This window comes from Falco rusticolus, chromosome 6, assembly GCF_015220075.1.
Source record: "Falco rusticolus isolate bFalRus1 chromosome 6, bFalRus1.pri, whole genome shotgun sequence".
NCBI lineage: Eukaryota > Metazoa > Chordata > Aves > Falconiformes > Falconidae > Falco > Falco rusticolus.
In genome coordinates this window covers 28,925,919-28,941,731 of record NC_051192.1, presented here as the reverse complement: position 1 = coordinate 28,941,731, position 15,813 = coordinate 28,925,919, and the positions used below count along the sequence as shown (strand labels likewise).

The 15,813-nt window shown below is 40.7% G+C and overlaps 1 protein-coding gene across 2 annotated transcripts; it reads left to right on the top strand.

Moving 5' to 3' along the window:
• Nucleotides 1–38: 38 nt before the first annotated feature.
• On the top strand, nt 39–15,449 carry ZUP1 (zinc finger containing ubiquitin peptidase 1). Of its 2 annotated transcripts, none has more exons than XM_037390928.1 (9): nt 39–413; nt 8,382–8,498; nt 9,424–9,533; nt 10,302–10,470; nt 11,661–11,849; nt 12,163–12,331; nt 12,971–13,122; nt 13,458–13,678; nt 14,894–15,449. In XM_037390928.1, the coding sequence occupies exons 1-9, from the start codon at nt 110–112 to the stop codon at nt 14,939–14,941; spliced, it is 1,479 nt and encodes a 492-aa protein (XP_037246825.1). In that variant the 5' UTR covers nt 39–109; the 3' UTR covers nt 14,942–15,449. The 2 variants fall into 2 exon arrangements, with proteins under 2 accessions (XP_037246825.1, XP_037246826.1); XM_037390929.1 differs by lacking the exon at nt 39–413 and adding an exon at nt 472–2,076.
• Nucleotides 15,450–15,813: the final 364 nt, after the last annotated feature.

Sequence of the window (15,813 nt, the reverse complement as noted above, 5' to 3'; positions counted from 1 at the left end):
AGCGGGCGCGGGCAGGATGTGACGTCACGGGTAACGGCCGGCACGGAGCGCTCATCGGGCGGAAGTGTGGTTGTGTTGCTTCCTGGGGGAGGCGGCCGGCGGTGGCGCGATGCTGGTGTGCGACGTCTGCGGGCAGGCGCTGTCAACGGAGGCGGCGGTGCGGCGGCACCAGGGCCGCCCGCATTTGGGCTGCCAGCCCCGCTGCCCGCTCTGCGGCGCCGCCGCCCCGGGCTGTGACGAGCTCCAGCGGCACATCGAGGTGGCCCACCCGGAGCCGGGGCCGCCGAGCGCCCACCGCCCCGAGCTCGCCGAGGGGCTGCCCGAGTGCCCCTTCTGTGGGGAGGCGGCGGGGCGGGAGCTGGAGGCGCATGTCAGGGCGCGGCACGGACACCTGCTGGGCGCCCCGGGCACAGGTGAGCGGCGGCGGCGCGGGGCGGCGCGCCTGGGCCCGGCGGAGGTTGGGGCTGGCCGTGGTGGTCGCCCGGCGGTGAAGGGAAAACCAGCCTGCAGCGCTTTGCCGCTGTGCCAGGGACTGACTGCCCGAGGGTGGCTGTACCGTGCCGGGGGTACAGCCGGAGCGCCTCTTCTGCGGTGTTCATACCGGAGGATGCCGCTGGAGAGCACCCGCTGTCTCGTACGAGGCTCTGTTGTTGCTCGATTCCCAGTTGGTCCAGGCGCATTTCATTGGTGCCGTGGTAATTTCAGTTTCAGAAGTCCGGTCTCTCTTGACTTCCCCTTTTCCAGTGAGGCACTCCTTACTTGAGTATAGTGAATCCAAGAGTTTGTTTTCTTTACCTTGATCGTTGTGGGTGTGATTAATAATACTAAATATGGTCCTTTCCAGCATTCTTTCAGAGGTTCGTCTTTCCAGGTTCTGATGTAAATTAAATCTCCTGGTTGGAAGGTATGTACTGGCTGTCCAGAGGTACAGGTACTCTTTCATTCAGGTACCTAAGAAATGAAGATAGAATATGCCCCCAATGATAACATGTATTCAGTAAGTATCTGATTTCTGCTTATATGCATCTAATCACCTTTCCCTGTTAATCTACTTACAGGGTATGGTTTGCCACATAAAATTTCAAAAGGACTAATTGCTTCTTGAACCCTCGGGGTAGTTCAGATTCATAGTAAAGCTACGGGCAAGACACCTACCCATTTTATTTGAGTTCCCTGGCATCATTTTGAGATTTGTCTTTTCAGGGTCTGATTCATTCTTTCTACTTTCCGACTAGATTGCAGTCTCTAGGGTATATGTAAGTCCCAATCAAACTCCTAAGAACCTGACAATTTTCTGTACTACCGTAGCAATAAGATGAGGCCCATTATTGGGTGGTATCCCCTCAGGTATTTTAAACCTAGGAGTAATATCTTTCAGTAACACTAATTACTACTCTTGCCTTGTTGGTTTGACATGGGAAAGCTACCCATCCAGAAAACGTATCTACGAGTAATCGGTACGCATACCTGCTGGTACATCTTGGTAACTCAATGAAATCTATTTGCCAGTATTCCCCTGGAGTATGTCCCCTCTTAATTTGTCCTGGAGGGGTCTTTTCTGTATTTTTGGATTATTTCTGCAACAAATTAGTAATTGTTTCACAATAATATTAGCAAGCTGTTACATTCTCATCCCTACAGCATAATATCTTATGCTTGCCACTGTTGCCTCTGATCCCATATGGGTTTCTTCAGGAGCTTTCTTTACAAATTCCTTCATTAATGGAGCAGTAACTATCATCTGTCCAATGTCCATTGTCCAACATCTATATTCAGTTTTGGTACAATTCAGAAGTTTTGCCAATTGATCATCCCTTTCAGAGTAATGTGGAGGCTCTTTTAATACTAACTTCTCAATAGGAATCAAAGCTCCCATTACAGAATTCAATAGAGCTATCTGTTTTGCAGTTTCATCTGCTCTTCAGCTAATTGCATCTGGTTTTACCTTCCGGTGAGCCTTGCAGTGAATCACAGATACTTTTGGGTTTTGAACTGGATGTTAGAGTCCTAAAATTTCTTTCACACGTTTGGAGTTCCTTGTGATGAGAAAAGCCCTCATTCTTTTCAAATGGCCCTGTGAGTATGTACTACTGTATTTTGAATCCATATCAATATTTACTTTTTTATCTTCAGACAGTTCTAGGGCTTGAATCAATGCAATAATTTAAGCTTTCTGAGCTGGTGCATTGAGAGGCAGTGTTTTAATTTCTAATTCATCTTTCAAAGTTACGGCAGAATATCCCACTTTTTGCTGCCCATTGTCCATAAACCTGCTTCCATCAGTGAATAACTCCTAGTTTGGATTTTCAGATCTGGTTGGCTGAAGTACACCTGTTCTATGACATGTGGACAGTCATGTTCCAATCCATTGTTTTGATTAGTAGGATGTAGGGTGCAGGATTCAGGACAGAGGTCACCTTCAAAGTGACATCATGTTGTTCAATCAAGGATGCCTGATACTGAATCAGTCTGTTTGAAGACAACCAGTGATGGCCCTTCTGCTCCAGTCCCAAAACAGCATGAGGAATAAAAATGATAATAGGTTGTCCCAAACTCAATTTTCAAGTTTCTGTACTAATTAAGACTGTTGCTGCCACTGCTCTAAGATGTGCTGGCCATCCCTTGCTCAATTCATCCAACTGTTTAGAGAAGTATGCCACCGGCCTTTTTCCAGTCTCCAAAAGTTTGAGTTAGAACTCCTAAGGCGACATGTTGTTTTTCTTACACATATGAAGTGAAAGGCTTACTCAAGTCTGGCAGGTGCAGAGCGGGGGCCCTCATAAGTTTCAATTTTATAGTGTCAAAGCTTTTACAACATTCAGGAGTCCATCGAAGAATTTCTTCAGGCCCTTTCATTGATGGCAGCATGAAACAGTTTAGCAGTTAAACCGAATTTCGTATCCACAGGCGACACCACCTGGCCATTCCTAAAAATCCTCTTAATTCTTTGATTTTGCAGGGGCTACACAGCATATGGCCTCTTTTCGTTCTGTTCCCAGTCTTCTCTCACTCTGTGAAATCTCAAAACCCAGATATTCTACAGTTATCTAAGCAATTTGTGCTTTTTTTCTGTTATCCCAGCAGAATATCATCTACATATTGAAGCCAGGTAATTGAGGAGTTCTAACCTTGCCAATCTTCCAGCTCTTTTTCCAATACATTAGCAGGCAAAGTAGGGCTATACTTGAATCCCTGGGGTAACACAGTCTAGCAGAGTTGACCTTTTAGTCCTGTTGTTGGGTATTTGCATTCAAACGCAACAAGTTTTTGACCTGCTCTTCTAGGGATATGCAGAAGAAGGCATCTTTAAAATCTAATACTGTAAAATAAAACAGTTATTAGGTAAAGATGAGAACCAGGTATAAAGGTTCAGAACCACAGGATGTACATCAACTGTGACTCCATTAATTTCCCTCAAATCTTGCACCAGTCAGTATTCTTGGGTCTAGGGTTTCTTAACTGGTAAGATCGGACTATTGAATCTGAATATAATACTTTATATTGAATAAAATCATTTATTAGTGGTTCTAACCCATTCAAGCTTCTAACTTAATTGGATATTGCTTTTTTTCTTACCGGTTATGTTTCAGGTTTTAATTCAACCTTTACTGGTACTGTGTTCTTTGCTCTTCCAGGTCTGTTGGTTGCCTGTACAGTAGGTGTTACAGCATCCAAAATTTTCTCGGGGATATTTGCATCTCTCTGATGATTCTCTGTTAATAAGTGGATTTGAGTCTTCCAAGCTGTTTCCTTTGGCAGGTGTAGCTGCATTGTCTTATCAGAGAAAGTTACATATGCTCTTCATTTACTAAACAGATTGCATCCTTAGAAGTAAGGGGCATTCCAGCATGTAGAGGAATTTGTGAATTACAGTTTTACTTCCAATATTTCATTCCATCAGTTTTAAAAATTGTTTCAAAGCTTGCTTTCCCATGACCCCCCCAATCAGCATAAAGCTATTACTTAAAGGACTCTTACAACTAGTTACAACTAAGTATGTCACTCCTGTATCGACTAAGCGGTTAATAATTTTATTTCCCATTTGAACTGGAACCAGTGGATCAGCTGGGGAAATATTAAGTCTCCCGGTCCCCTTCAGTCTAAACCTACTTCTGCCATAACTCCTACAGCTTTTGCTTCCCTGTTCTGCCCACTCCTAAGCAGTGGGCTTTCTCTCTTCCAGTGTTGTCCTTTTCTGCAATATGCACATTCCTTGGTTTGGAGGGGTAATTCATGTCCTCATCCCTGACTTCATCTTCTCAATCCTCCTTGCCTTCGGGCACTTACTCCTTTTCTCCATTCTTGGCCATTAGGATTATCTAGAGCAGTTATTGATTTAGCTTGACTCTTTTTATCCCTCTTTTATTTCAGCCTTGTTGTCTGTTGCCTGTAAGGTGTATGGTATCAGTTCTGAAGGCACAGTCCCATCTGCCCCTTCTACTTTTTGAAGCTTCTTTCTAGTATGTGGTGCAGACTGTCTAGTGAAGAGCATATTAAATAACATTCTATTTCCCTCACTTTCAGTGTCCAAGACTTACAAGCTGCTTCATACAGTCTCTCATAAAAGGCTAAGGGAGATCCCTTTTTTCCTTGTTTCACCTCACACAGTTTTTAGGTTTCTCTACTGCATTCTGAATCTCATAACAAAGGTTGATTTTATACATTTTCTACTGATCTAATCCTCCGCTTCTATTTGGATCCCACTTTGGATCCTCCTTGGGGAGAAATCCATTGGGGCTTAGGAGTTCCCGTGACTTTTAAGCCCAGATCCCCAGTTTTTCTAATTACTCCTTCTTGGGCCTTTTCCAACACTGACTGTCTTTCCTCATACATAAACAAATATTCCAACAGAGCCTGAATGTCTCCCCAGTTAGGATTGTGTGTTAATATCACTGTTTTAACCATGCTCGATGTTCCATTGGGGTTGCTACGGTATGATCCAATCTCATTTCCAATTTAATTAGTCCGAGGTAGTGAATGGAACATGTATATTTACTACCTGTCCTTCAGGCACCACTGCTGCTCTCAAAGGTGCCTGTAGTTCTGTTTTTTTCTTTTCCTCTAGTTCTGCTTGAAACTGGACTGGCATCAGAGACAGCCTTTTCATGAAATTCACTTTCTAGCCACCTTTGTTTTCCTAGTCCAAGGCGGGTCCCAACATTAGATGTCTTCAACTTTATCCCACTCACCCTCACGTTTAACACAAGACTTAAGCTTTCAATTTGTTTTCTTAGTTTCCTTAGACAGTGAAAATATTCCATTTATTAAGTTAGATTTTCTCTTACAATCCCAATAATCTCTTACAGCAAAGAACAAATCAACATATAAGGAGTTTCATCCCTATTCTCTTGCCTCCTACAAAATAACATCAACTGTAATGTATTTTAAAGATCCATTTTCCCCCATCACCTAACTCATATTATGGCCACCATTTATTCCAATATTGTTTCAATTTATTCTTTGTCATAGGGTCCCCTCCGAACTTACTCGAGTTCTTTTAGGATGCATACTTGGGGAGAGCAAAGGGGCATTCCTGGAGGAGAGGAACCCATTTCAGTACCGAAAAGAATGTACCCAATGGTTCATGCACTAATTACAGGTGCATACACCTCACTCCCAAGTTTTCACGGACATTCAAAATCCAAATGTGAAAAGGGGTGCGCGATACCAAAACCCAAGGCATGCTGTCACCAAAGGGTAGAAACAAATACGCTCCTTTGTGTCGTTTTGATGCACCTTATGCAGAGGCCAAACCAAACCCCACAGTCCTGCTGCTCTTCTCCGTACCCCGTCACCCCCTTCCACCGGGACATGCGTCTGCAAAGCGCTGCTGCTCGCCCGGCTCCGGGGCCGGTCGTGCCCAGGCCTGGGATTGGCTCGGCCGAGCCCTGTCGCCAGGAGCGGCCCGTGGGTCCGGGCGGGCCCTGCCGCCGCCCCCCGCCGCCCCGTGAGCGGTGCCTCCCGCGGGGGCCCGGCCCGGCCCGCACGCGGAGCCGCGGCGCTCGCAGGCTGCGGGTGGGCGCCAGGAGGCAGAACCGCCGCGCCGGCCCGGCCCCAGCACACACCGTCAGGGCTTTACAGGCCTTGAACAGCAGCTTACAATTAGGTTTTGTCACACTTAATTCTTTTGGGTTTCCACGAGTCTTGTCTCCATGTAAAAGTACAGCGTTCTGGGTGTTCCACAGCGCATGGTGGGGGTGGGGGGGGGTGTTAGTAGGGGGCTTCCTTCTCTTGAGGGTGGGTCTTTAGTACACCGGTTGGGATAGTTCAGGCATAGTTAAAGTAATTTTCTGCTTTAGTTTCATTAATCCTTTTGTTGTCCTCGAGCTTATCCTGTTACTTCTTCGCTTATTTATGGTGTCTATTGCTTCTCCCAAGGCCCTGTTTTGCTAACTGTAAGGATTAGCTAACATCCTCTGTTTTTCAAATTCTTTCTTGTTTTTCGCTATAGGTATTTACATATGTTGTCTAAATTTCAAGTTGAATAACAGACTGGCCGTCTATTAGTCACATAGCTGTGAGCCAGTGGACTACACTCCGAGGCCACTCAGTGTGTGCTGGGGCAGCGACTGAGGACGGCAGAGGAGTCACTTAGAAAGGGACAGTGAGCGAAGACGGTGGAGGTGTAGCTTGAAAAAATCTGCTCCAGAGCAGAACTGAAAACACTAATGCAGATGAACCTGCAATGTCTTGTGTACCCAAAATACACCATTCCTATCAATGAAAGCAGATAGTAACGTCTTGGTGTGATAGGGAGGTGATTTCTACCTATTTGACATATGTTTGGTTGCAAAAGTTTGAGTTTGTCTCTTGAAGTCTCATCCTTGACGGGATCCTGTAGAGCAGTTGCAGTGTATGTTAGGGAAAGGTAGTTTTCAATTTGAAGTAGAGACTTAGGAAACATCCAGCACCAAAGTCTTCTGAAGTACTAAACATTGGTTTGGAGACCACAAGGATATTTTGGAGGCTAAAGCTGGAGTAAGGAAAATCATTATTTATTTGAATATTAAGATGTTTTAATATTTAAATTAATATTAAGAATAATGGCCAGAATTTTACTCTAACTGTCCGAAGTTGCTGGTAGCTATTTCAGAAACTGTTTCAGAAAGTAACAGCATCTCTGCTAGTGGGTACTTCTCTTAGACAACTGGCATTCTTGATACTGACAAGAAATACAAACGGTGATTAGGGTGCATAATCTGGCAGTATGATCAACCACACAGCTTAGTCTGTGATTAAAAATGGTTTTCTCAAAAAAAAAAAAAAAAAAAAAAGCCCCACCAAATCTTAGCTTTGAATAATAGATTACTTCTACGGATGCAAATAATGCACACCTTGAATAAATAAATAACTTGCCTGCATGCTGATTTCTATTTAAAAAATAGTTGTATTAAGGGCGTTTTGAGGTTTTTTTAAGTGCATAATGTGTTTCAGGAAACTATATGCATGCAGTGTTATTCAAAATATTGCTAGTGAATTTAGTATTATACCATCAAGTTTCCCCCCAGCCAGTCATGAACTTTCAGCTTGGGCAAATGCTTTCCAGAAACAGCTAACATGGCATATGAATTCCTGTGTTTTGTGACCTAGGAAGGTGCAAGTAAAATCTAGGGACTTAAAAGGGTGGAGTCTGGCTCTTCTCTGTGGTGCCCAGTGGCAGGACAACAGGCAGTATGCACAAGTTAAAATATGAGAAATGCCTTTTAAATACAAGAAATTCTATTTTGCTGTGAGAGTGGTCAAACACTAAAGTAACTTCTCTGGGGAGCTTGTAGGGTGTCTCTCCTTGGAGTTAGTAAAAAAACCGAGTGGAAAAGGCCCTGTACAACTTAATCTGAGGATCTAAATGATGAAGTCTTTTTGAACATTAACTATTCTCTATGGTGCTTTTCAATAATAATACTAAAACTGCAGAAAGAATATTTGAGGAGATGCAGAAAGACCAACAAAGTAAGAACAGCAGCACGTTTTACTTTAATATTTGTGTTATAACACAGCAGTTTGTGGGCAGAATGAATAAGTTTTGTAAGGAAATGTTCTTCTGTTAGCAGGGCAGATCTTTTCATTAGCTGTTTGATGATTTAGACTAAGCATTTCTTAAAACAAATACTATCCTAGCAAGTTGTGATCTATAAGTTAAATGGGGCAAAACGTGATAAATAGACAAAAGGAAAATGCGTCTTAATTTTCAGGTATTTAGACAGAAATTCTTAAATTATTAAGGGAGCAACAGCTGTTTAGAATTTGCTGCCTTTCACTTGAGGAATTTTGATGGCAACACAAAATTCATTACTGTATCTTAGACTGTATATCAATTAGGGGGATGATTCTCACTAAAAAAATGGAATTCCATTAATCAAGAAATCGCATTTATTTTTCAGACACAGGAAATTGTGAACAGCTATATGAATGTCCAATGTGCAGTCTTACCTGTACAAACATACAGATACTTGAAGAACATGTGGATTTACACTTAGAGGAACATAGCTTTTCAGAAGGTACGTGAAAGGATACAGGCTTGATAATACTTGAAAGCATTTACTAGTATTTGCATGTTGTAGTATAGAATCTCAGACAAAATTTAAATATTTCCTTATTTAAAAAGATAACTGGACATGTATATAATTAACACAGTTAATAGCAAATCCTATCACTTGCCCAAGTGCTCTAATTAATTACATACGCTAAAATAAATATTTGTCTCTGTGTGCTGATTAAGTAAATGCACTGTATGTCAGCCAAAACTAAAATTTAGAGTGAAAAATATTTAAAAGACAGTCATGTTATATTTTTTTTTTCTAGCTCTATAGAATACATGGAATTTATTGTGGCACATTCCAGTATGATGAGCTGGAAATATATAGCTTATGAAAACTACAGGTTTTTTTTCTCAGTGCTTATGCCAATTCATTTAGTCATAGCAAAAAAAGGAATAAAAATTGATTTTGCTTATTAGCATGGCAAATAAAATCCTAGAGATTCCTGATCCAGTTCTCTGATCCTAAATTTGTTTTTGTCACTTCGGTATGAGACTGCTGCCAGCGATCCTAGAAGCTAGTAAGTGTGTGTTATTCAAGAAGTGGGGACTTCTTGCTAACAATAAGTGAAAAAGCTGTTTTCGTAGTAGTAGAGGTACAGTACATGCATTATTTGCCAAGTAATTGCTCCTGTAACTGCATAAACTTTGTCCACGTCAAGAGTCTGAATCTTAGTAGACTGAATGCAGTCAGTCCTCTTTCGTGTTTGTTGCTAATAACTCAAAAAAATGTGGGATGCATCTCCTAAAATTAATGTCCAGTTGTGTTTACATGTGTCTGCTTCCTAAGCACACGTAGAATCTTAAAAAATTAAATAAATGATCCATCAAAGCATTGTTAACCTCCTGTTTAAGTCCTCTCTCTTTGAAATGTTATTCCTGAGTAGGTGGAAACATAGGAGATCTAGAACTGGCTCAACAGCTCCAAATTGAAGAAGATAAACGGCAGAAATCAGAAGAACAGAAGCAAGAGAGGGAAGAATTTAAAAAGCTGCAGGTACAGCGATATTCCTAAATGGTAAACTTTGGAACAAATGTGGCGTTAGAAGCTGAGCATCTTGGAACTGTAATGACCTGGAATGGCCATACCAGGTCAGGCCTGTGCAGTGAGACAGGCAGTGTTGAGGTAGTGGTGCAGGAGTGGGTTGCAGGCAAATGCAAGCTCTTGGCAGCCTTGATCCTAGCATGCGTGCTGGGCATGCCTGCCTTGAGCTATTTGGCTTTACTGCTTTAGTGGTGCTGGGTGCTCCCTGTGCATGCCGGACTGCTCTCACCAGGGGCCCTGGCACACTTGGGTGTCTTCTACTGTGCCTCAGCCAGCTCTGGTGCTCTGCCTTGTGTTGCAGCCTGGAGCACATTCCCTGCCAGAATGCCTAAGGCCCTGAGCACCCTGGCCATTCTCTTCCTGGATACCATCACCAACTTCCCTGCAAAATCCTGCTTCCCTCTCCCTGCCACCTGACAGCCCTGATAGCTCATTTTCCGCTCTCACTACCTCCTGGCCGCTGACTGCCTCTGTGCCAATGGCTGTCTGCCCAAGAGGGAGCAGAGGGATGTGCCTGCTTTTCCAGGTGTGGCTTTCCTAGTCCCACATTCCTGTTCAGGAGTGAGTCTTGGCCTTCAGCTCTAAAATAGCATACATCTGAAGTTTTTATGTCTTATTGTTCACTGTTTTTTAAAGTTACTGATTGTGCATGCAGTTCTCAATCACTGACGGTGAATTCAAAAAATGTGATTTAAATCATACACATTCCATCCCTAACAGAGACAATATGGCTTGGATAATTCTGGAGGCTACAAGCAGCAATTCCTAAAGAATATGGAAAGGGAAGTTGATAGGGGAAAGATGCAGCCTTTTGAATATCACAAGAGGAAAGCTGACATGATGGAATGTTTGGCTTTTGGTATAGATGATGGGAAAACTAAGACCTCAGGTAAAAATGCTGAAATTATACAATGAAGACTTCTTTTAGACCTCAGTTGTAGGGACCAAACCTTTCTTTAACAAAGCATATAACTGGGTGCTTAATAACAGGTTGCATCCTAGTTCTAATCCTTATTTTCTAGATCATTCTGTAGCCTTTTAGTCCTAAACTAATAGGCAAATTAAAGCATGGTGTATTTCTAATCTTTATTCTAACCTGTAGACTTTTTTCTTCTTTTTTTGTTTGTTTTTTTTTTTTTTTCCTATGGAACCAAGTTGTCTGGTTAAAGGCCCAGATACAATATGCTTCAAAAGATGCAAATGTTTTATTACAAGTTGGTTGTCCTTAAGCGTTTGCTTCTTTACTACTTAGTACTCATTTGTTCCTAACCTAGCGTAGCTGTTAAAATTTACAATAGCTTTTTATCTGGTGTTTCAATTAGTTGAAGTATTGTGTAAGTTTGTCCCAGGTGAGCATGGTGTTCATCTGATTACAAAGTCTAAAAGACTACTAGGAGGAGTAGATATTTACTTGATACATCTTATTTGAAATATTTTATAATTGGTACAAAATTACAGTGGATTTCTGTGTCCCTTTGAAAAGGCTTTCTTGTCTTTACTTGTCAGGACCACAGTTCAAAGGTGTTTTACCTAATTGCTAGTGGTTCTAGCTCACAAAATAGCTGTTTGGATCTTGACAGGTAAAATAAAATTACTTCTATAAAATGTATTGAGTGGGGACAATACATTTAAAGTTTTCATTCTTGGTAGATATTTAGACTTCAGAGAGGAATTCAGAAAATAATCTGTGATGGCTATGGAATGATTGTCTTCACAATAGCGTGGTAATTAATAGCCTTTGAGAATTTAACTTTACAAATTGGACAGAGCATTCTTAAGCATGTTCTTTCATGTAAAAAAGGGGGATGTGGAATATCCTGCAAGTGGATTATTTATTTTTTTTTAATGCTTCAGTATTCATAAATTCATTGAAGTAAAGACCATAAAAAAGAAATAGGTGCAGTGTCCACTGATTTTGTGATTTGCGTTCCAGATGTAACGTAGGATCACATAGAAGTTTTAAAATAAATTGTTTGTAAAATAATCTGTATCTGTTCTAAGCTGGGTAAAGAATCTTTTTTTTCTGGCAAATTTTGTAGTTAATTTTACAGATAAACTTTATATTTTGTCTTCTTTTAGGAGTCATTGAAGCGTTGTGCAAGTACTATCAGAACGAAAACAAAGATGTGAGACATGTATGGCTTTCAGCAGGAGTAGACCACTTCCAGTCATCTTTTGGTGACAGAGGCTGGGGTTGTGGTTACAGGAATTTCCAAATGCTCCTTTCCTCACTGCTGCAAAATAGCTTGTATAATGACTGCTTGAGAGGTATTAAACAAAACACTGCCTATTTGTTTCACACACCTTGGATGACAACCTACTGATTGATGTTTTGCCTTTTAATTTACGCAGTGAGGCTCACTAGGTCAATGATGCCTATTAAATGTATGTTATATCGCTGGAGCTTAACTGCGGAAGGAATCAGAGGTGAATACTGGCAAGGCATGATGTGGTTGAAGTTTTAGCTTTAGTTTTTTTGGTGCATCTTTGTAATGTCAACCTTATAAAAGAAGCTGAATAGTTTTAATTAATAGACTATGTCAGTAACTGTAACCACAACTCAAAAGCTCTTCTGTTCCAGATACTACACTAATTCCTAGTATACCAAAGATTCAGTCCATGATTGAAGACGCCTGGAGGGAAGGCTTTGATCCTCAAGGGGCATCTCACTTCAACAACAGATTACATGGTTCCAAAGCATGGATAGGAGCATGTGAAATTTATTCGCTGTTAACCAATCTCCGGATAAAGTAAATATTGCTTTATTTTTAAGTGCTGTACCTCTAAAAGTCAGAATTACCAGCTGTGCAATGATAAAGCCACCTTAGTGGCTTTAAATTTAACCAACCTATAAACAGATCTGATTCAGCACAATATAAAGCTGTGTAACTACTTATGCAGGTACATAAACTGAGTAACTACTTAGATCATTGACACTTGATGAAAAATTATGCCACATACGCATACAATCAAACACTGAGTAAAACTTAATGTCTCTGGAAGTTTCTTCTCAAGAAGAACCTGAATTTCAGCTATTCATGTGCATAATTCTGAAAGCTGTTAATTGGACTCTCTACTGTACATATATCACATACAAAAAAAATCTAACATTAAAATTTTTGCAAGTTTCACAAGTTCTTGTTAGACTGATCAGAGTGTTTCATTGTTAAGGAGTAAATTTTCCAGTTTGAACAGTATATATTGCATTGCCTTATAATTATGTGTCCCTTCCTCCTGTATTAAAAAAAAAAAAGGTGATAACAACCACTTGATGTCTGGAATTGCTGTTTACAAAACAGTCTTGGTGCAGGAGGAAGGGGCTGAGAGGTGAAAAATTGTAACATCCTGCTTAAAATTTTATTTTTGCTTCCATTCTAAATGTTCTGTAGGTGTCAAATCATTGACTTTCACAAACCAACTGGCCCTATGGGTACACACCCTCGTTTATTTGAGTGGATTTTGCGTTACTATTCTACAGATAATGAAGGTGGTACAAAGGTAGTGTGTACTTCCAAACCACCCATCTACTTGCAACATCAAGGTCAGTATCACAATATACTGGTTTCCTACTGTTCTCTTTATGTGCTGCAATTCAGAGCAGCCTTTTACATTGCTTCTTCATTTAATTGAAGATGTGGCTTTTATTTGCTGTTACTGTTTTATGTAATAAAAGCAGTATTAAAGTTTGTGGTTTTATTGCATAGAAGACCTGGATGTTATTGGGATCTCAGCTTTTTGACATCTGCTCTTTTTCTTGTAACTACCTTATTAAATTTCAAGTAATGTCTTCCTTCATCTGAAATTTAGTATGCTACAAGGAAATAAATAGGATTTATGTGCTTTTTAAAATACTGAAACTCTGTATTTTGCAATTAGGTCATAGTCGTACTGTTGTTGGAATAGAAGAGAAGAAGAATAAGAACTTATGTTTGCTGCTGTTTGACCCGGGCTGTCCTTCCCAAGAAATGCAGAAACTGCTAAAACAGAACAGTGATGGTACTAGTCTCAGACAGCTTCGAAGATTTGTGGGTAGCTTAAAAGAAAAGCAATACCAGATAGTGGCTGTAGATGGTGTACTGTCATTGGAAGAGAAAGCTGTAAGTATTCCAGAGAATAGTTTCTGTCTAAGAAAGCTTAAGAGAATCTGCGTCTCTTAATACGCAAATGGATATGCATATATGCTTGCATGGTGAATTTTTTTCATCTCTTCACTTCCCTCATCTATCTTCTCTGCTACTTTCTGCATTTTGTCTGTGAATTGAGTAGTCGCAGGATATCAAAACCAAAAACAGTTTTGCATGTAAATGAGCGCCATATTGATGTAACTGACAACTTCTGAGTCTTTTATGAAGCTTGCACTGTTCGCAGATGTAAATTGGGTTGTGGTTTTTTTTCTTTTAATTTTCTTACAGTGTTTTCCCCTAAATAACTTATTGTGGGCATATAAGGTACTTACAAAACATTCATAGTCCAAAATTATGTTCAGGGCTTTTTACTGCCATTTTGTAAAACTGCGTGGCATCTATCAGCCTTTGATAGTTGAAGAGCAAGGCACACAGATACTGAGGCCTAACCATCTAATGTCTGCTCATCTTGGATGCTAGAACCTAGTGCATTCTGCTTTCTGGAAGTACTTAGAACTTTGTATATTCAAAACACAGTTCCAAACGTCTTACATTGGCGTTTTTCTAAATCCTGTCCACACACTTCACTTTGGGCATAGTTACTCTTTAAGACCGTAGAAGTTTTCAGCTGAATGTCAGATGTAATTTTTGTTTCTTAAGCTTTCTCTTTCCTACACTAACAAATTGATTCTGAGGACCCACATTCTGATTCTGTGGTGACTTATCAGCACTGTTCAGCATGTTCAAGTTCAGGACACACTTCTGTTTAAACTATGAAATAAATAGTGGCTGAGTCACCTGCTCAACTGTATTTAACATCAGTGTGTTGAAATGAGGTGTTGCTTTAAGTGTTTTCTGGCCCTGAACATGTCAGAAATATCAGTGAAACACAGCCATCCTCTCTTCCTCCTAGCAAAAGCTTTAAAATTCAGGACCCAGTAAAAAGAGCATTGTATGGGATTTGGGGTGGGGGGTTTTGGGTTTTTTTCCTCTTTTCAAAGATGTGATTTACATTTTAAAATATCTGGGGTTTTGAATTTTGTCTTGAAAGCTCCCATTTAATTAAGACTAAATACAAACCCCCTTATACTTGTTAAGCTTATTAAACTAATAATTTGAAAAATGCTTTTTGAAGTGATATTTTCATTCCTTAAACTATTCTTTTCCCCTTCTCCCCACTTTTTATAGGCTCGCTGCCGTGCTTCTAAGGTCTTAACATCAGAGAAGATTCCTTAAAGGATGCCTTTATACCTCTTTCTGGCATTTACTGGATGTAAAATACTAAACTTTTGGACTGAGATCCTAACTCCACAATTTCTAGACTTAAACTATGTCTCCATAAATGCTTGGGGGCTCTGGAGAAGCACAGCACTGGTGTAAATCTGTAGTTTTTATCTTCAGTCAGAACTCTGCCTTCCTGATGAATCTGTAACTCTGAAGTATTACAGTCCTTGTCTTACTAGAAGATTTGGCATTTTCTTAGTTGCCGAAATTGCCAAGCGACACCCACCATCCCACAGCCAACTATGCACCACAGTTAACTGTCAATAAGCAGCGCGTAAAGATACTGTGTGACTACTTTATTGGAGTGCCTGGACATGGTTTACCTCTGTATGTATATTTATGTTGCCTCTGTGGCCAATGCTCTGTTTCTTACAAAATTTGGTCAACCCATATCTATTATGCCTCAGCAAATTCTCTGCAACTGTTCGCAAAATACAGAGACGGTTCGATGGTTTCACGATACAGTCTGTTCCACTGGGGATTAGTTTACTTACTGATCTTTTCAGTTAGCTGGCTTCTGTGGATGTATTGCTTGTAAACATGAACATGTGTGCCTGTGTGGTGGATCAACGTTAGCATTGGCTGTGAGGTCTAAGTGGTGTCCAAAGTGGGGGTGGGTGGGGGGTGCTTTAGGGGCTGCACAAGACAATCCATTGGGGTATAGGAAGAAAATGGTTCTTTTGTACTATGAATTCATAAAATAATAAAAAATATTTCTAAAGTCTTTTATTTCATCTTAATCCTTTTATTTATTTCTGGGTTTGTATATGTTTTGTAGTGTATATACCCTAGGTCCCAGAGGCATCTCAAAAGGACGTTTGCAC